The sequence below is a fragment of the Pogona vitticeps genome, chromosome 4 (assembly GCF_051106095.1).
Source record: "Pogona vitticeps strain Pit_001003342236 chromosome 4, PviZW2.1, whole genome shotgun sequence".
NCBI classification, from domain to species: domain Eukaryota; kingdom Metazoa; phylum Chordata; class Lepidosauria; order Squamata; family Agamidae; genus Pogona; species Pogona vitticeps.
Window position 1 is genome coordinate 41,006,802 of NC_135786.1, and position 22,387 is coordinate 41,029,188.

Genomic DNA, 22,387 nt, shown 5'->3' on the forward strand with positions numbered 1-22,387 from the left:
AACATGGATCAGCCTGGAATCCCCCCCCACCTCCATCCATAGTTTTTCCTCTCCACTTTTAAAATATGAATCACATTAGTTCAGGTGTATGATCACCTGAACTGATGCCAAAAATAAGGGTGAGCTACACACATGTACATACACAAAGCACCTTCCCACACACCTCTTGCCTCACAAGGAAGGACGAGCATACATACAAGGCAGCACCAGCACACACTCTCCCCAACAAAACCCCTCTTCTTAGGAAAGAAAGTTTTTCTTCCATGGACACACTCCTGTTTTGTTTTGTTTTGTTTTTTAACAGCTTAAGGAAGGAGAACAAAACCATGAGGGCTACAGTTTTTTTTTAAAAAGCTAACAAGTTAAGAATTGAGGAAACTGAGAGACAAAGGATCCATCACAGATTACTGATACAGTATAGTTCTTTGAACAGCTCCACCTGCAGGGCTATAAGCAGAACTTCAAACAAGCAATTCTATTTAAGTCTGGCCACTTAAATCAAACAGACCTGAATTCCCCAGTGCAACTTCACAGCAAGTGAATGCCTGTGAATTCACATTTCCCTTGCTGAGCAATCACATCCCAAGTGAGATAGGAAGAAATTAAAAAGATAATATGCTGCTTCAAATTTTCTTTAAATATAACTCCTGGTAGTACTCTATGGTTAGAACTTTTGCTGGTGGAAAATGTCTTTTAATGTCTTCCAGCTCCAATTTACAGTTATTGAAGAACTGGTGAGGTAGACCTTTTGCAGCTACCTTAGTTAATGACCTAGCAGCCATATTTTATATAAACTGAGGTTCTTGAAAAATCTTCAGAGGAAGCCTGCACTACCACTATCCAATTAAAACATGGATAACTATTGTGAGCTTCCTTTTAGACCAGGAGAGGTGCCAGCTAGTGCATCAGCTTCTAATGGATGAAAGCACTGCATGGTTCAAGTGTTTTCTAGGCCTCCAGCTAATGGTAGACACTTTTAGAATGCAAACATGGTCCTTTGGGAAGTGTACAAATCCCATCTTTCTTCTCAGACAAACCATGTACCACCAATATCTATGCCTCATCTAGACTGAGTTAAAAGGTTCCTGGCCCATCCAGCCTAGAGGTATCATATACATGTTCAACAACATAGCGAGCAGAACAGATGAGATAACTGTGGGATTTGGTGGCATAATCTGCATGGGATGAAGGAAAGTCTCTCAATAACACATTCTGGAACTGATTCCCAAGAACAGAACCACTAGAATACATCACCCTCCAATGTCCGGCTCTCCAAAAAGAGACTACGGCCAAAGGGACTGATAGCTGATAAGAATTCTAGGTTCTCACAATGTGGTAAAGGCAGTCTAAAACAACTGGGCATTATTTAAGTACAAGGATAGTTGATACCTCCTTACCTTCCTCAGCAACAACAGTGAGTGTGACAGTATTCCCAGCGTCTTTTATCAGTTGCACAATATTTTCATGTGAGAGGTCTATGATCAACTGACCATTCACCGCTGAGATTCTGTCTCCTACTTTCAATTTTCCACAATGATCAGCTGGACTGCCTTCAATGACTCGGCCAATTTTATGTGGAATCACTGGGGAATAAAAAAAGTCAAAATCAGATTTTGACAGTGTGATTAAGGCAATCATCAGTCATGGAAGTAACAACACAATTGTACAATATTACTAACAAATCCATACCCTCATATAAAAATTTACATTCTCAGGATCTCCCTATACTTATTGTTTTGGCCTCATACATAGCTTGGAAGTAACAAATTTTTTCTCTGTATTTTTGCTTTATGCTACCTCAGAAACCAGATCATTTTACTTAGCGCAGATATATGAGATGCAACAAAATTGCATTTTCAGAAACACAACATTTTTATTCCACCTCAAGAAATACCAATACCTTCACATCTATAAGTAACCCATCAGCTTGCATTCTTGCAACTGAGTTTAACTGCAGACTGCAAGAGATTGCATGCTGCTGTGGGGAATATAGTTGGCCCTAATAAAGGCCTGTCAGTGAATTTTGTTTTGTTCTTAGGTTAAACATTGCTACCTCTGTTTTTGTAATTCTGTACTAGTTATTAAAGCTGAACTGTCTGATATATCCTTATCTAAGTTCTCCTTGCTATTATCATGCTATTCTTTAGTCCTTTGACACTGCACCACTTTTTCAATAATTTAGTAATAAAACATCTGGAAATGTTAATTCAGGAGGGTAAGTATGACTTGATAGAAGTAACTGAAACTTGGTGGGATGACTCCCATGACTGGAAGACAGCAATTGAGGGATATAAACTGATCAAAAAGAACAGAGAGAATAAAAAGCAAGATGGAGTTGCAGTATATGTCAAAATTACACATTTTTGCAAAGAAATACAGGAGGAAGAGATTGGCTGTCCCATCAAGAACATCTGGCTCAATCTAGTTGGAGCAAAAAACAAAAGGAACCTGGTAGTTGGAGTCTAGTACTGACCTCCCAATCAAAGAGAGGAAGTGGATGAAACTTTTGAAAAACAAATTGCAGGGTTTTCAAAGAGACCTGACATAGTAGTGATGGAATTTTTCAATTATCCAGATATACGTTGGGAAGCAAATTCTGCCAAGCATAGCCCTTCCAAGAAATTCTTGGCTTGTGTGGCTCATAATTTTCTCTTACAAAAAAGTGGAGAAAGAAACTAGAGGATTTGCTATCCTTGACTTGATTCTGACCAACAGAGATGACTTGGTGGGGGAAATGGAAATAAGGGGAACTCTCGGCAAGAGTGACTATGTCCTTCTGGAATTCTTGATTGCAAAAGAAACAAAATTAGAGTGTAGCCACATACTTCTGCTGGATTTTAAAAAAGGCAATTTTAATAATCTCAGAACAAGGATAAGAAAGGTTCCATGGCAGGAGATCCTAACAAGAAAAGGAGTCCAAGAAGGGTGGGAGCTTCTAAAAGAAGAAATTCTAAAGGCACAAGTACAAACAATTCCAAGAAGAAGAAAAAAGTGGGAAGCAGCAAAAAAGGCCAGTGTGGCTTCACAAAAAGCTCAGGGAGGACCTAAAAACAAAAAAGACATGTACAGGAAGTAGCAAGAAAGCCAGGACACCAAGGATGAGTACAGACAAGTAGTAAGGAAATGCAGGGATGGCATTAGGAGGGCAAAAGCTGAGAATGAGCTGAGGTTAGCTAGAGGCACTAAAAGCAATAAAAAAGCATTATTTGGGTATGTGAGTAGCAAAAGGCAAAAAAAGGTATAGTGACACAGCTCCACAAAATTCCTATTTTAGTTCAGTCTTTTCCCGTAAGACAGACTATGAACTTCCAAACAAATATGAAGTGCAAGGGTGATAAACAAATAGTCAATGAATATCTTACCACCCTGAACAAGTTCAAATTTTCAGGGCTGGATAAACTGCATCCGAGAGTACTGAAGGAACTCGCTGAGGAACTCTCAGAACCGCTATCCATTATTTTATTGAAATCATGGGAAACGGGTGAGGTACTAGAGAATTGGAGGAGGGCTAATGTTACTCCTATTTTCAAAAAGGGTAAAAAAGAGGAACCTGGGAACTACAGGCCAGTCAGCCTAACATCAATCCCAGGCAAAATTCTGGAACAGATTATAAAGCGGTCATTGTGCAAGCACCTAGAAAACAATGCAGTAATAACTAGACGCCAACACAGATTTGTCAAGAACAAATCTTGCCAAACTAGTTTGATCTTGGGAATGCTATAGATGTAGTATATCTTGACTTCAGCAAAGCTTTTGACAAAGTGCCCCATGATATCCTGATTAGCAAGCTAACTAGGTGTGGGCTGGATAGATCAGGTAGATACACAACTGGCTACAGAATCGTAATCAGAGGGTGATGATTAATAGTTCCTTCTCTAACTGGGAGGAGGTAACAAGTGGGGTACCCCAAGGCTCAGTCCTGGGCCCGGTGCGCTTCAATATTTTTATTAATGACTTGGATGAGAGACTGCAGGGAATGCTTGTCAAATCTGCAGATGGTACAAAATTGGCTGGAATAGCTAATACCCTAGAAGACAGAAATAAAATTCAAAATAACCTTGATAGGATGGAACACTGGGCCAAAAGCAACAGAATGAAATTCAACAGGGATAAGTGTAAAGTACTGCACCTCAGAAAAAGAAACCAATTGCACACTTACAAGATGAGGGACACCTGACTCAGCAAAACAACGAGCAAGAAGGATCTTGGAATTATCGTAGACCACAAGCTAAATATGAGCCAGCAGTGTGATGTGGCTACAAAAAAGGCAGATGCTATTTTAGGCTGCATTAATAGAAGTATAGTTTCCAAATCCTGCAAAGTGCTAGGCCCCCTCTATTCAGCACTGGTTAGGCCTCACCTTTATTTATTTATTTATTTATTTACAATATTTTTTAGCCGCACCATTACCAGTGGCTTCTGGGCGGTGCACAACAATATTAAAATTTAAAAACATTAAAAACATTTAAAAAGACAATATAAAATATCATATATTAAAACAATTCTTAAAACATTAATATTAATAAGTCCTGCTGCTCATGTGGCCAGCTAGGGAATATTGTTTAATTAAAATGCTGGCTAAACCAAAAGGTCTTTGCTTGGCGCCGAAAAGCCAAGATTGTTGGAGCCAGGCGGATCTCTATAGGGAGGGCATTCCAAAGTTGGGGGGCAACAGCCAAGAAGGCCCTATTTCAACATGCCATCCCCCTTACCTCTTTCAGGGATGGCACATTCAGAAGGGCCTCCTGGCCTGATCTTAGAGGACGGGCAGGCTCATATGGAAGAAGGCAGTCCTTTAGGTGACCAGGTCCTAAGCCGTTTAGGGCTTTATATGTCAAAGTAAGCACTTTGAATTGGGCCCGAGCAGCAACCGGCAGCCAGTGTAAATTTTTCAGAACCGGCGTGATATGAGTCCGTGCGGCGGCGCCACTTACCAGCCACACAGCCCAGTTCTGTGCCAGTTGCAGTCGTCGGACCATCTTCAAAGGCTGCCCCACGTATAGCGCATTGCAGTAGTCCAGTCTGGTTGTTACCAGTGCATGAGTGACTGTTGCCAGGCTCCACTCATCCAGGTAAGGGCGAAGTTGATATATTCTCCACAGCTGTAAGAAGGCACTCCTGGACACCGAGTCCACCTGGGCTTCCAAGGTCAGACTGGGGTCAAGGAGCACCCCCAAGCTGCGGACCCTGTCCTTTAGGGGGAGTGTAATCCCGTCTAAGGCAGGGAAATGGCCCTTTAACCTATCTGGCAGGGCACCTACCAGCAGCACTTCTGACTTGTCTGGATTGAGCCTCAGTTTATTAACCCTCATCCAGACCATTATTGAGTCCAGGCACGAGTTCAGAACGGTGACTGCCACACCTGGATTGGTAGAGAATAAGAGGTAGAGCTGGGTGTTGTCAGTTCTGGACACCACACTTCAAGAAAGATGCTAACAAATTGGAACAAGTTCAGAGGAAGGTGACAAGGATGATCAGGGGGTTTGAAACCAAGCCTTATGAGGAAAGGCTCAAAGAAATGGGCATTTTTAGCCTTGAGAAAAGAAGACTGAGAGGTGATATGATAGGACTTTTCAAATATTTGAAAGGCTGTCATACAGAGGAGGGGCAAGATCTGTTCTCGATCATCCCAGAGTACAGGACACACAACAACGGGCTCAGGTTAAACTGATTCTCCCCATATACTATAACTACTACACAACTGTTGTACACTCCTTTATTTGCATTTTGTATATTTTAGCCATATAATATGTTTTGTGAGCTGGTCACCTGACTGTAATAAATAAAATGCAATACAAAGGAAGCCAGATTTCGGTTGAATATCAGGATAAACTTCCCAACTGTTAGAGCAGTATGACAGTGGAACCAATTACCGCAGAAGTTGGTGAGTGCTTTGTATTTCTGCATTGAGCAGGGGGTTGGACTTGATGGCCTTGTAGGCCCCTTCCAGCTTCTCTTTTCTATGATTCTATGACTTCCAGTTTTAGAAGCCATTTGAAGGTATTTTCTTTTATATTCCTAAATTTTAATTTAAAATTTTGAATCTATAAATCCCCAAAATAACTTGTGGATATGAATATATAGTGAATATGCTGAATCATGACTGCTAATTATGTTAAAAGAGGACCTTCAACTCAAAATAAAGCACTGTAGGATTAAGAAGTTCAAACTACAAGCAATACCTCTTAGATCTACCAAAACCCAGGACTGCTATTTGATGTCTTGAAATGCTGAAATAATTATTCAGCATTGTTCCATTACTTACCATAGAAGTTCCCTATATTCAGCTGTCTTGCCAAACAAAATACCTTCCTTTTTTTCCCTGAACACAACAAAGTGTTGTATTTTGGAGCATCAAGATTACACAGGATAATTTGGCTTAGTTATCAACAATAATTTCTTCTTTCATGCTAAACCCTGACTTGGCAGCATGAAAATCACATTTCTTATTTCCAACACAGGGCACATAATCAATCCTACAGCATCAGAGGATGACAGCTCCAGTTTCAATCGTTTCCATAGCAACTGCTTTTATAAAGGAAGAGAGAGAATATCTGAATACTGACCAAATACCAGAGTAATACCTCATTTTTCACAACTACTTGCTATTTCATGAAATGCATTGTGACAAGACATTTTAAATGAAGTTTTAAGAACAAACCATATTAAAAAGCACAGGTAGTCCAAAACAAGGCAGTCTTTTCTTGCAATATTTCTGCAGAAAGTGTAACAGGTGGAAGAAAAACTAACTATGAAAAGTCAGTAAGTAATACAGAGCTAAATATTTCAAAAACAACAACAACAACAACACTTCAATTATAGCAACCAGTATTATACCAAATAAGGAAAAAATATTTAAAAGAAAAAGGAATTAATATGTCTTCATGACAGCAAGACTTTACAAAAGATAATTTGATTGGCTTGTGAACCTCCCGTTCCATGAGTTTCCTTTTATTTTAATTCTATGAGCAGACTGAGCAAAACCACTTTCCTATGATACATACTGTAGAATCGTTCTTAAAATATTTGCAAAAAGAAAGGCACTGCTGTTCATACTAGGGCAAAACTCAAATTAGAGTGTTTACAAAAAAAGAGGTTACCTGTAACTCGGGTTCTTCCAGTGGTCATCTGTGAATTCACACTAATGGGTTAATCTGCGCCTCTGCAGAGCAGCTTCGGAAGTTTCTAGCTCTAGCTCGAGCACATGGTGCCGGGACCTCCCACACGCTTGCTATAACTCTGCCCTCAGCACTGATTGCCTCAGTTTCTCAGAACTGTCCACCGCTGCACAGCATTCAATAGCATACATGACAGACAGCAGGGAGGATGGCAGGGACTGTGAATTTACAGATGAACACTCGAAGAACCAAAGTTACAGGTAAGTAACCTCTTTCTTCTTCGTGGTCTCTGTGAATGCACTCTAATGGGAGACTAGCAAGCTCTCTTACCAGGAGGAGGGATGTCATGAGAGCACAGAAGACAGGACAGCATGACCTACTGCAGTCTCCGATCTGGCCCAGACATCGAGGCCGTAGTGGTGCATGAAGGTGGATTGCGTGGCCCACATAGTGGCTCTACATATATCTGCTATGTCCATCCCTCAAAGAAAAGTAGTCAATAAGGCCACGGCCCTCGTTGAGTGTACTTTAAATGTACTTGGGAGATGTGTCTGAGTCAGTTGGTAGGTAAGGTGTATGGTCACCACAATCCATCTGGAGATGGACTGATAGGTGGCCAGCACCCCTCTAAAGGGGCCATGGAAGGGCACAAAGAGTCCTATTGAAGTGCAGAAGGTGACAGTTTGATGAACGTAATAAAAGAGAGCTTGCTTGACATCCAAGGAGTGCAACTCCCTCTCCAGTGCTGAAGTAGGTGATGGGACAAAGGTGGGCAGCACAACTGGTTGACTTAAATGAAAATAAGATGACACCTTTGGTAGGAAGGAGAGATCCGGGTACAGGGTCACTTTGTCAGGGTGAAACTGGAGAAATGGAGGGTTCCTCTCATGGCAGCTAGTTCTCCTGCCCTACGAGCCGAAGTGACCACCAGAAGTCTTTAGGGTTAAGAGCTGGTCTGATGCAGAGGCTAAAGGTTCAAAGGAGGCTTCATAAGCCTATTAAGGACCACCTAGAGTGACCACTGTGGTGTGAGAGGCTTATAGGCTGGTCACATGTTTCTTAGTCCTTGCAAAAACTGTTTCAGGGTAGGGTGTCGAAAGAGTGCAGCTGCCTGGGAAGAAGGCAGCTGGTGAGCTACTATAGCCACCATATATACCTTTAGAGTTGACTGGGAGAGACCACGGCAAATGGAATGAATGAATGAATGAATGAATGAATGAATGAATGAATGAATGAATGAATGAATGAATGAATGAATGAAACAAGTGAAGCAGAAACTGCAGGACTGTGTCGAGAGATTTTGGACTCACTAGTAAATGGTCAGACATTGTAAATTTACAGAAAGCTTTCCAGTTATGGGCTTACGTCAAGGAAGTGGAGCACTTCCATGCCAGTCTGAGAACCTCTGCTATAGACGAGGGAGCCTCATGCTGTCAGGTGAAGAGACTGCAGGTCTGGATGGAAGACCTTGCCCTGATTCTTGGTCAGCAGGTGGGGAATCAGTGCTAGCCTGATGGATTCTGATGCCCTGTCTCAGAGCACTGAGAACCATGGTTGGTGGAGCCACCAGGAGGCTATGAGGATGGCATCCACATTGTCTTGCCGGATATTCACAATGGTTCTCTGTAAGAGCGGGATGGGTGGAAAAATGTACAGCAGACTTGAAGTCCAGTTCACCATAACGGCATCTCCCAGGGAACGACAGCCTGTTCCCGCCCTGGAACAGAAGGCCCCGCATTTCGTGTTGTCCTGAGACACAAAGACATCCAGGTGTGGAGTGCCCCAATGACCGCAAAGTTGTTGGAAGACAGTGTCATCTAGGAACTATTTGTGAGAATACGACTGAAGATGGTTGAGGGGGTCCACTAGAGCATTCCCGTCGCCTGTCACACGTCTGCCATTGGGTAGATGTGGCATTTGAAGCACCATTCCCAGAGGTCGACAGACGGGTAATAGCATCCAGATGGGTAATAGCATCCTTCTGGAGTAGGGCCCTAATTTCATCTTCCAAAGGAGGAGAGGGGGCGGTGGATACAAAGCAGTCTGTCACAGGAGGGCTGTCAAATTCAATGGCCACAATGGAAAGAACCTGGGAATCTGATGTGATAGAGCACCAGGAATTAAAAAAGGGGGCAAGATGAACAGAATGGTCAATCATGTCCAAGGTAAGGGTGTCAAAGCAGCTGCCGGGCCTTCTGGCCTTGGCCTGCTGCCATGGGCACTCCCTGCCAACTCGCCTAGATGATGAGTGCAGGAACATTGAGGTTTAAGGCCTTTGGTGGTCCTGAAAGCTGCTCTGCTGACAAGGTTGATGCCAGGATCCTCTGGGGTGGGACTGCTAGCTAGAATAGGACCTAACAGTTTTCCTCAACTTCAAGAGGTTATCCAAGATATCGTTGGTCCTCACATCAAAGAGGCCTCCAACAACACAAGAGGCCACGCTACACATGGACATCACCAGATAGGCAATAATGAAATCAGATTGATTATATTCTCTGCAGCCAAATATGGAGATACTTTATACAATCAGAAAAAAACAAGACCTCGGGCTAATTGTGGCTGTGATCATCAGCTTCTTATAGGAAAACTCAAGTTTAAACTGAAGAAAGTAGGAAAAACCACTGGGCTAGTCAGGTACAATCTAAACCAAATCCCTTATGAATACACAGTGGAAGTGAAGAACAGATTTAAGGAACTAGATTTGGTGGACAGAGTGCCTGAAGAACAATGGATGGAGGCTCATAACATTGTACAGCAGGCAGCAACAAAACCATCCCAAAGAAAAGGAAATGCAAGAAAGCAAAGGGGCTATCCAACGAGGCCTTACAAATAGCAGAGAAGGGAAACAAAATGCAAGGGTGACAGGGAAAGTTACAGAAAATGGAATTCCAAAGAATAGCAAGGAGAGACAAGAGGGCCTTCTTAAATGAACAGTGCAAAGAAATAGAGGAAAATTATAGAAAGGGAAAAACCAGAGAGCTGTTCAAGAAAATTGGAGATATTAAAGGAACATTTTGTGCAAATATTCACATGATAAAAGACAAAAATAGTGGGGACATAACAGAAGAGGAAGACATCAAGAAGAGGTTGCAAGAATACACAGAAGAATTATACCAGAAAGATCTGGATATCCCGGACAACCCAGATAGTGCGGTTGCTGACCTTGAGCCAGACATCCTGGAGAGTGAAGTTAAGTGGACCTTAGAAAGCATGGCTAACAAGGCCAGCGGAGGTGATGGCATTCCAGTTGAACTATTTAAAATCTTAAAAGATGACACTATTAAGGTGCTATACTCAATACGCCAGCAAGTTTGGAAACCTTGGCAGTGGCCAGAGGATTGGAAAAGATCAGTCTACATCCCACATCCAAAAGAAGGGCAGTGCCAAAGAATGCTTCAACTACCGTACAATTGCACATACAGGATTTCCCATGCTAGCAAGGTTATGCTCAAAATCCTCCAAGCTAGGGTTTAGCAGCATGTGGACTGGGAAGTCCCAGAAGTACAAGCTGGATTTTGAAGGGGCAGAGGAACTAGAGAACAAATTGCTAACATGCGCTGGATTATGGAGAAAGCCAGAGAGTTCCAGAAAAACATCTACTTCTGCTTCATTGACTACACAAAGGCCTTTGACGGTGTGGACCACAGCAAACTATGGCAAGTCCTTAAAGAAATGGGAGTGCCTGACCACCTTATCTATCTCCTGAGAAACCTATACGTGGGACAGGAAGCAACAGTTAGAACTAGATATGGAACAACTGATGAGTTCAAAATTCAAACGACAAGGCTGTATATTGTCCCCCTGCTTGTTCAACTTATATGCAGAATACATCATGCGAAAGGCCGGAATTAAGATTGCCAGAAGAAATATCAATAACCTCAAATAGGCGATAATATCACTCTGATGGCAGAAGGTGAGGAGGAATTAAAGAACCTCTTAATGAGGGTGAAAGAGGAGAGCGCCAAAAATGGCCTGAAGGTCAACATCAAAAGAACTAAGGTCATGGCCACTGGTCCCATCACCTCCTGGCAATCAGAAGGGGAAGATATGGAGGCAGTGACAGATTTTACTGTCTTGGGCTCCATGATCACTGCAGATGGTGATAGCAGCCACGAAATTAAAAGACACCTGCTTCTTGGGAGGAAAGCCATGACAAACCTAGAAAGCATCTTAAAAAGCAGAGACATCACCTTGCTGACAAAGGTCCGCATAGTCAAAGCTATGGTTTTTCCAGTAGTGATGTATGGAAGTGAGAGCTGGACCATAAAGACGGCTGACTGCCAGAGAATTGATGCTTCTGAATTGTGGTGCTGGATAATACTCTTGAGAGTCCCCTGGACTGCAAAGAGATCAAACCTATCAATTCTAAAGGAAATCAAGCCTGAGTGCTCACTGGAAGGACAGATCCTGAAGCTGAGGCTCCAATACTTTGGCCATCTCATGAGAAGAGAAGACTCTCTGGAAAAGACCCTGATGTTGGGAAAGTGTGAAGGCAAGAGGAGAAGAGAACGACAGAAGATGAGATGGATGGACAGTGCCATCGAAGCTACCAACATGAATTTGACCAAACTCCAGGAGGCAGTGGAAGACAGGAGGGGCTGGCATTCTCTGGTCCATGGGGTCACGAAGAGTTGGACATGACTTAAGGACTAAACAACAGCAAATGAATTAATAAACTCCAAATTATTAATAGCCCTGCTGAGGTCTTGTAAATTTGTGGTTTACCTCATTGAATCAGTTCATCTCATCTTTAATCTTTCTTTTTTTTCTGCTGCCTTCAACTCTTCCAGAAAGTTTGACCTTTGTTCTCTGGGCATATAACTTTGCATATTGTACTAACATAAATATATTTACTCAGATGCCAAGAAAGAAAATCCACACACATTGTGCTGTGTGGAGACTATAACTTCATTAGTTTTTTTGAACTAAGTTAGCCCCATAAAACAAAGTTTTCAAGAACTAAAACAGTGCCAAAATTCCTTACCTATATATAGGTAAGACATATATCACAAGTCTAAGTCTGAGACACAATCAGGATTCTCTATTGTATTATTTATTTATATCAAGCCTGGGACCCAAAACTCTTCTGTGTGATGTGAATGATAAGATATTTCAACTTTTCCAACACAGTCCTTTCAAATTCTTTCCTTTTCCCCCGTCCTACAGCTCCCTGTACACCACCGCTTGTCATTACAGAGGGCTCCTTGATCCTCAAGAGTGACTTTTAAGAGGGAAGGGGGGGAATAACCTTATAGCTGTATATGGGATATAAAACAATATGTACTAAATCAACAGGGAAGGTAATAGGATAAACAGTAAAAAAATAGATAAACTATGTATTTTATAAGTAAGGCTTAGGTAAAGAAAAGCATTCTTATCTGTTAAATAATTTGTGTTAGGTGAATTGCCATCGAAGACCATTCCAATCAAGGTACCACAGGACAAAAGGTCTGAATTCAGGCAGCCCTTGAACTATCCTGATCCCAAGCCAAAGGAACTTTACTGTTTAGCACCAGCACATAGTGCAGAAAGATCCATAAGGCAGTTTAGCTTCATTTTAGTTTTTGTTTTTTAGGCACAGCACAGCATATGATAATTCACAGATTGAAACATAAATTTAGTTGCTTTTTTGAATGGAAAGAAGTATGCAATATATCAGTTATGCTAAGATGTGGCAAAAGACCAGGGCAATAAAAAGTCAGATTCAAAACATAAGGCCTAAACTGCTGTTTGAATGCAGTTTAACATATGTTAGGGATGAATATTCAAGTGGCCAAATTGGCTCAATTATTCAGGGCAGTGAGAACAAAAACGGATTGTGAAATGCTCAAAAAGGATTTCCAAACTAAGTAAAACCCCAAATGTGATTCAATCAAAGCAAGCATGGAGTTAACACATACTGGCACCAATACTGTACATTTCTACTTCACACAGCTAGTGGTGACTGGCTAGGAAAAAAACTTGGATTGTGGTAGACACCTGAGTGAAAACATTGACCCTAGGTACAACTGCTGTATGAAAAAAGAAATTTTATGTTGCACATAATAAAAAAAGAATTAAAAAAAACCTGTCACTATCCAAGTATCGTATTTGGAATAGTGTGCACAGTTCTCGTCACTGCAACTAAGAAAGTGTATTATAGTGCTGGAAAAACACAAAAAGACAACCAAAATGATTAAGGGACTGGAATACTTCCCCTATGAAGAATGATTACAATGCATGGGCTGTTAATCTTAAAAATTTTAGTACGAGAAAGCATGAAGAATTGTATACAATGATGCATGGTGTGGAAAAAGAAAGTAGGGAGAAGCTTTTCTCTCTCTCTCTCTCTCTCTCATAGTACAAGAAGCCTATCTGGAAGGCTTTAAAAGGAATTAGATAAATGCATGAACCTTAGGGCAATGAAATGTTTATATATAAAAAAGGTGATACATATCATCTCCAGTATTCTTTCCTATATCAGCTGTTGGGGAGTGCAAGATAGAAAGTGCAGCTGCACTCATGTCCTGCTGACAAACTTCCAACATGTTTTTGATGTGACGGAGCATGGCTTGTCTTGTGTTCTTATGTTATAATGTTCAGTTCCAGATATTTCCAAAGCATGGAAACAGACTGCCACTTCCCTCCCTCCTCCCAACATGTTACAATTACTAGGTGTGAGCGCTGATTGTACAAATGCAACAAATGCATGTTTCAGAAAAGAAGTAGAATTCCAGGGGTTAATACAGTCTGTGTTTGTGACAAAAGACTAAAACAGGAGAAGAAATAAATTTTAAAGTAGCAGATTGACATATGAAACAACCTTCACATTATCTGAGGTGTAACTTCCCAACAGTTCAGAAACAAAAGACTTGGATACTTACTGCATTGGAAAGTTAAGAGTTCAGTATTGGATGTTTAAAGAGGAACATAACTTTGTCCTGTTGGACCCTATAGAAAATTTTAATACAGTACTATGAGATGTTGGTGAAATTGAGCAAGGTTTTTGTCAGGACTGGCTGATGAGGTCTATCGAGGTCTCAAGTATCGCCATCTAGATAGCGATGTTTGCTCTTTTGTGGATGTGGGCAAAAACTGCATTCTTAGCTGGGGGTACCAGTTTAAAGACTGGGAGCTGCAATGATTTTGCCATTCTCTCTATGAGGTAATCCTCTGAAGGGAGAGGCAGCATCCTGGATGTCAGAACCAAGTGAGGATCCTGGGACAAGGACAGAGTCTTTCCCCTCCTCCCCATCAAAATCAGCAGAACTGTCACTTAGTTGTCTTTCTCTTGAGTTCCCAACAGCGGACACAAGCTGGTGGAAATCGAGAGGCAAGTAGGAAGTCCAAATTAGGAAGAGGTAGCAAGACCTCAGGTGAGGTGGGGCAGAGAGCTAAGGCTTGGGAAGATCCCCGGTGGCAGTGGGGGGATCCCCGGTGGCGGTGCGGGTTTTGTGGAAGGCAGAGGGCACTGGAGCAGTGTGGAGATAGATTTCAAAAATCTCGACGAGAATGGCAGCCAAGATGGCACTTATAGGTTTAGGGAGATTGGCACCAAGGACTGAAAACATAAACTTCTTGAGATTGAGGATGAGAATGTGTGCATGATCAAAATCTGCTGTGCTCTTGAGACTGACAATAGCTCCTATATGACTGGGAAGGCCAGAGCATGTTCCCATACATAAAGTGGGAAGGACAAAAGACGGGTGTGCAATAGGCATCCTCACAATACTGAGAACTTGTTGATGGAGACCTTGAGTAGTGTGGTCAGTATTGACAGGGCGGTGATTGAGAGAACAATTGTGATCTGGACCTCCTACACTTCCTATTGGGGTGTCCTGGTTGTGGAGACCACTGAGTGAGGAAGAAGGATCTTGACTTCCACCATGATTCATCCTCAGACAGTGGAAGCAAGGATTGCTCTTGTAGTGGACTCCAAGGCGATGGTGCTCTCGGCAAAGCAACACTCTGCAGAGAGAGATTTAAGCATTCACCCTCTGAGACCCAGACCATCTGTAATAGAAGCAGAAGCAGACTGTCATATTGATAATTGCGGATCTGAAAATGCTGCAACTGCAATGAGATCTATAGGCTGCCTCTTCTTCTTCTTCTTCTTCTTCTTCTTCTTCTTCTTCTTCTTCTTCGCCACGTTGATAGCAGGGCTGCTGTATGTTTATGGGTGCCATGCTCCAATTTCTTTGTTGATTTGATAGCTGTCTTGAAGAAGAAGAAGCGACAGACTCTACATCCAGGGATGTCATTGAAGGAGATGGTTGATCTATCTAGGACCTAGGTGGTCGAAATCATCCTGGGAGGAGGATCTGTGTCTCGGAGGGATTGTACCCAAAGGAAAGATTGAAGGCAAGACTGATGATTAAGTGTAAGGACAGTAAACCTCTTACACATTTTGCAGGCTGAACCAAATGGGCTTCCCCTGGGCAAAATAAGCATGTATCATGCTTGTCAGACTGGGGAATTTTCTTGCCATATGTGGCACACTTCTTCATTAAGGCAGAGGCCATAAATTACTAGGAAAGGGGAAAAGAAAGCAGAAGACTTATCTGTAAGAAGGAATGTAAGAGAAGTGAGACTCTGGAGCAATCTTTTGCATGCTGTTGCAGCAGCGGACAACAAAGGACTGAGGAAAGTGGGCATAGTTTATGTAGAAAGGCACTTCCATTTTTGAGTCTTTGGAACTTTCTGAAGCAGTGCAGTGCAGGTGTGCACACCCATTTTGTGTACATACATGGGCACCATGAAAAAGAACTAAGCATTTTCAGCTCCATTGTATTAATAAGCAAAACTGAGATAACAAAATACTTACCACCAGGTGGTGGCTTGTTTTTTGAGGTAAGGATTACAAAGCCAAATCCCTCATTCTCCTTTCGTTGTAGCACAATATCATACGCCTCTGGGAACTGCTTACTAAGTAATTCGACTCTGTTGGGCCTAGGAGAGCCATTTTGGGAGGAGATGGGAACTTGGGATGATGCCTCTTCCTCTGACTGTTTATCTGCTATAAATACCACACACACACACACACACACACACAAAGAGAAGAAGAATGAATTAAAAATAATAGTGAGAGGATAAAGTATTGAGTGAAGGCATGTCGATACTAAACAGAACCTTGTAAGACAAAGTTGAAGAAAAACATACAGAATACTTTGCATGTAGAACACCTTCAAATGTATATCACACAAGATTAACAATGGAAACTATTTTTATATACATATACAGCAATCATTTTCCATTTTTTGAATACTGAACCATTTGTAAAACTTCTGCTGTAAGCACAGCTGGGCTTTTCCTTAATGAGTTTATTTTTCCTCAGAATTTTCTTTCCTTTAATTTAAAGACTATGGACTCACAAGTCCCTTAGTGTTGGAAAGAAGAGAATTACTGCAAAATACTGTCTTTATTCAATGGATCTTATCCACCTGCAAATTAAACAGCTTCCCTGTTACTTAAATAGTCTTGCTACAAAAAGAACAACAATACTGCAAAGTACATAGAACACTGTAAGAATAATCTAGGCTGATAATGAGGACTGAAGTTGAAACACAGAAATTGGTTTTCTTTAGAAAATCTGTTCTTACCCTCCAGGTGGCCACATCACATCCAATCTGATCTCCTAGTTTCAGAAAACAACAGGCTGACAGCAGCCACCAGGTATAACGCAAAACAGATACATGCTAATGCTCTATTTGCTGCTTATAATATTTTCCTTTTAATAAAAAGACACCACTACCATCCACCCCAGAAATAGCTGAAGGTGCCGGCTAGCTTTTCTTTCATAACTGCTAAAGACTGCAAATTTGGGGAATGTAAAGAGGGCATGGAGCAGGTAACCCAGCCGTTAGGTACCAACGTAGGAAGAAGAGGCTCAGGACCATTGACAATGTGTGTAATGACTGGTACATAGGGACGAAGATAACTATTTAATCCTCATTGCAGAGAAATAGAAAATAACAATAAAAAAGAAAAAGAATACATCTCCCATAAGATCCAAGAAATCAAAGGGGAATTCAAACCAAGATTGGTGATGCTAAAAGATAAAGTGAATAATATATTATTTGTTAATGATGCAATAAAGGAAAGGGGGAAACAATACACAAAGAACTATAAAGAAGAAACACAAGGATTACACATCCCCTCAAAACACAATCATTTTATAATTTTAAAAAGTAGAGTGAAAGCTGCTCTTAAAGTCATCAAAAGAAATCATCTCCAATAATTGATCGATTGCCAATCAAACCATTTCAAGCTAGACAGATTGAAATGACCAAAATCATAATAATACATAAAAAAACCCCACATGGAAAACAAAGGAGTGGCGCACAAGCTTGAAACAATCAATGTGCATTCCAATCCTCAAAGAAAGGAAGCACTAGGAAGTGCAGTGACAAATACAATCATTGTATGAACTTCCCCAAAGCTATATAAGATTTTGTGAAGAAGATTCTTACTGTATACGAAATGGCAAATGCCAAGCATTTAAACTGGATTCTGAAATGATCATACTGTAAATATATATTGGTTACTGGAACATACTAAAGAATTTCAGAGGAATATCAATTTATGCTTTATAGATCACAATCAAATCTCTCTGTGAATCATGACGTACTATGTATCATTCTAAAAGAAAAGGCTGTGCTATAATATTTGATTATCTTAATTTATAGCCTATAGTTTGAACAAGAGGTTACAGTTAGGACATAAGAATTAAAAATCTAAGTGTTTCCAGATGGTGTCAATGTCGAAATGCCAACAGGTGATGTCATTCCTGCCTGTCCATCACAGAAGCTCAAAAGGGAGGAGCCAAGGATAGGGCAGGAGGGGCGGAGTCAGAGGGGCAGTTGGGGATGTGAAATGGCAGTTAGAGTTTAGGAGAGAGAAGAAGAGGGTTAGTGAATTGAGCTAAGAGTGTTAAGAGAGAGAATTGAGAAGGTTAAAATATATTGAACAAGCAGGAATGAAATCATAAGTACTGTAATATAGATATTGATAAAAATATATATAGTAGTTCGGAATAAAAGTACTTGCAACCCTATCCATAATCAAATCCTTGGTAATACCTGATACAGTTCATACGTGATTTACCTTTGTGATTTACACAGAAGACTGACTGCTGGACTAATTTACATGGACTCTGAACTGATTTATGCCTAAACTCTGTTGATATTACTGTGAATGACCATTGGACTGAATGAGGACAAAGCTGTATGTATGTATCTTGCAACAAACTTGATTTAATATAATTTTCTGCTATCAATACTGTCTCTTTGCTTGGTGATTTCATCAATCTGGGAAATTCTACTTGTTAGTGCCACCTGGCATGCTACAACTCTGTCAATGGGTCAGCTTTTTTGTTTTTAGACAGCCTCTGGCTGGTCATTTCAAAACTAGGCATTTGAATGTGGCATTGGATGAGAGCTTTACAGATACCACTAATTACCAGAAAGACAAATAAGTGAATTCTAGGGCAAACCAAGCTCTTACTGGAAGCTAACATGATTAACCTAGGTAATTTTATGTTGAATGCACCACACAATAAGAACACACGACTTAACGGAGAAGACAGTGGAAAGCAGTAGGAGAAGAGGAAGACTGAGCATGAGATATATTAACTCTATAAAGGAGTCCACAGCCTTGAGCTTGGAAGACATGAGTAGAGCTGTTAATGAACTTTCTAAGGTCATTCATTTTTAGAATTGCCATACATCAGAATGGACTTCATGTACATAATTCTGAATGAATTAAGGAGTCAGGACCCCATCATGTTGCTAAGACGTTTCTCAAACCCATGATGGAGGACATCTGAAATGGGACTGTATCCCAGGCCCTCTTTGTGTTAATTTCTTTGATTTTACAATATAAGGTTATGCTGTATTGCTAGTCTTGTACAAAGGGGACATTCCTGTAACATTCCTGTTAATATCCTGTGATACTATTTTCATTTCATACATTATTTCCAAACTCATCTCAGCCTGTTGGTAACAAGAATGGACAAAAGCTGCAAGAAATATAAAGAAACATTTTAACCTTATTACTGACATCAGACAATAGAAAACATAACAGAACAAACATGATCAATGGATACTGCACATACCACCAAAGAAGATCTTTCTGCGAACAGTCAACAGCACCTGGCCATTTCTTGCAGCACTAGTCATTAAATCCAGAACTTGCTTGTGTGATTTTCCCTTGACTGGGATACCATCAATACATACAAGCTCATCGGCAGCACGGAGTCTACCATCTTTTTCTGCTGCCCCTAGAGGAATGATGGCTCCAATGTAGATCTAGTAACAAAGTGAGATAATAAAGAAAATGAGGAACACACATACACCAGTATATTTAATGTTCCGAGTTTAATACAACAAGGAAGCTCATTTTAAAAATCCCATATTTCTACTAACAACTGTATTTGTTTGTGACAAACTTTAGACAGATACTAGCCTCTAAGAATAACAAAGCCCTGTACTGTATCTTTATGGTGCTCCCAAGCAAACTCTGGTTTGCCACAGCTCATCTGGAGGATGGCATTTAATATAATTGAGCTTACACACATCCAAGGTGACAGCAACTGACCCCTTACATTTGATCCAAAACACTCCAACAATGTACCACTGTGCAAGTGGTAGGAAAAGATTTTGCCCAATGTTTATTACTTGGTACTGGAGAACGGGTGTCTGCTCTTGAGTTGAGAAACTTTAGTGAAATTCTTTAAAAAGAACAAACCCTCCAGTTTATGAATGTGGGATATTGTTCTTTTGAACTCACAATTAAAAAAGCCAGGAAATGGGCCAATATTGCTGCACAATATCTTGTGCGTACTGCCAGCAGGAAAAAGGATGCCAAGTTTTACATAGCAAAGAGCAGTCTGAATGTTGACAAAATCAATGGCAGCAGTCAAGACGGTGTGCAGGATACCTTCTTCTGCTCACTACCATTCACAGTTGTTGAAAAACGGCCCTCACAATTGTTTTTTGTTTGGGTAAGAAGTGGTTAACTGATGAAAAAAGGAGTTAGGTGTCTTCCAGGAGGCCCTTCTCTCGGTCTCTCAGGCCCCAATGTGTGGTCACCCAGCCTCCCCACCCCCAATTTCACCCTAAAATCTACAAGGGATGAAATATGTCATTTAAATTTTGTTTTTACATCTCATTTAATCCAGAGTTAGCCTTTTTTATAAATGGGAAGTTAGCAACCTGTCACTTCCTATTTTTGACTAGCCAAGATGCATGTGTTGCATTTAAATAATAAATGGTTCTTCCAAGGTTTCTGGGAGATATTCAGGGCGATGAGAAACAATGGTTCCCACCCCTGAGAGGTTGCCTGGCCTGTTATAAAACACATTCAAAGAATCAGAAATTGTAATGTTTCTCAATGAAAATATAAGCAGATACCATTCATCTTTCTTTGGTTTATTCATCAATGACTTCTTTCCAATGATAATGTGATTTGAAACATTCTTAGAAGAGCTGTATGTCAAGAAGTTATGAGATCTTTCATGGCCATCTCATTGGCACAATGATTAATCTTATATTTATTAGTTAGTTCAGGAATGGGAGGCTTTTGACTCTGTATGTGTATTGGAATTATAATACCTATAATTCTCTACCACTGGCTATGCTAGGTGAAGATTCTGGGAGCCACACTCAAAATATTTGACTCGATTTGGTGCTCATGCTAGAATACTTTTGTTTTTCACACTGAATTTTTAAATTGATGAAACAGAAAACACATGACTGTAAGGCTATTTTTACTAGTAGAATTGCAACTGTCTAAGAAAGTACTGTGGATTATAGGGTGAAATTGGCAGGGAGTGGGGGAAGGGCTGGGTGACCACACACTGGGGCCTGAGAGAAGTGTCTCCTGGAAGATCTTAAAAAGCAGACAGTTGGGTGTCAGCGGCACACTGGTGGTACCAGACCACAAAATTCTGGACAGCCTCTTTCAGGTTTTTAATGTATTTGTGAAATAGTATGGGGAATCGTGGAACCCTGAGACACTCCACTGGCTAATGGTCATTACATGAGTCCCCCCCAGCACCACTACCATTACAAAGTAACACTACACAAGGGAAAATCGCAGAAGCTGACTCCTTTTTCATCAGTTAACCACTTTGTCATTAAATGATGACAAAAACAAAGTAGAAGGTTGAACCTTAATATATTTTCTGGTCTCCTTTTCATACTGTTGCCCTTTACACTAACTACAGTCAGTTCTGGAGGTGAACAGATTTTAGCTCTATGCAATACACCCTACATGTTATTTCACCCATAATTACTTACTAAAGTTTATTTAAATGTATATTCATGATTTCAGTTCATTGCACATACTTTCCTTGTTACAATTACATTGCTTGCAACTTCAAAGAAATGAGGAAAGTTTGAACATAATGTCACTTTCAAGCATAGCTATGAACCAACTTTATTGGGAAAGTGGCCTAAAAATTACAGATTAATTTTGGTCCATAAGAAGCTCTCACTGTGTCAACAATTTAATGGCATCACATTTTCTGTGTGTCAGTTAACAGTACTAGTTTTGTCATTTCATCAACACACAGCTTTTGTAATAAGAGGAAAAATCAACAACATGGTTTCCAATCTGACTTTTGTAATTCATTAAATTAGATGTTAGTAAAAAGGTAGTTTATGTGCTTAATTGGCAGTTCCCCTGGATAATTATTTGCCCTTATCCAGTTTTGATCTAGACCATCTGTTTAGCACTCATATTCTTTTCTATTGCTGAAGTAGATACATATTGGCTGAAATCCAGTTGGTGCAGCTCTGCCATTTAAATGGTGATGATGTAATTGCCAGGTGATGTTAATCTATCTTTTTAAAATTTAACATGTCCTATTCCCTCTCCCTACCTTCAGGTTCCCCAGATCTCTATGGATCTCTTTTGCCCTGGAAAAGCCTCTGAGAGCCTCAGGGTGTGTGGGAGGGAAGCCTTTTGATATCGGAAAGTTAATGCTGGATCACTGGTAGCAGTAGTCCTGATGTAGTGGCAGGACTGCCAGGAGAGATTTTTCAACATTAAAACCTCCATCTCCAATCCTTGTACCCCCAAAGGCAAAAGGGATCCATGGGGAGCCTTGGAATCTGAAGGAAACTGGAATAGGAAGTTTTATATTAAAATAAAATAAAAATTAATGTCACGGGGAGATGATGTCATCATTTATGCCTGGCAGTTTCTGAAAAGGATTTCATCCAGTATTTCATTGCATATTGTATTGTTCTCTTTGCTTTCCCTAATAAATTGGTGTGAAGAACCTTTCC

General features: G+C 40.6%; 1 protein-coding gene across 6 annotated transcripts in view; it reads right to left on the bottom strand.

Moving 5' to 3' along the window:
- MAGI3 (membrane associated guanylate kinase, WW and PDZ domain containing 3) overlaps positions 1 to 22,387 on the bottom strand; it is a 184,500-nt gene that overhangs the window by 22,690 nt on the left and 139,423 nt on the right. For 3 of the 6 annotated variants that reach the window (XR_013545117.1, XM_072997167.2, XM_072997170.2), the window contains exons 14-16: positions 19,210 to 19,402; positions 15,922 to 16,110; positions 1,398 to 1,583 (exon numbers count right to left, since the gene is read on the bottom strand). Coding sequence is in view for 4 of the 6 variants with exons in the window: in XM_072997167.2 (XP_072853268.2) it covers positions 1,398 to 1,583; positions 15,922 to 16,110; positions 19,210 to 19,402 (568 nt within the window). In the remaining 2 variants the exon portion in view is untranslated. Of the gene's footprint in view, positions 1 to 1,397; positions 1,584 to 15,921; positions 16,114 to 19,209; positions 19,403 to 22,387 lie in introns of all 6 variants that reach the window. The other 3 variants (XR_013545116.1, XM_072997166.2, XM_072997168.2) reach the window with 1 other exon arrangement.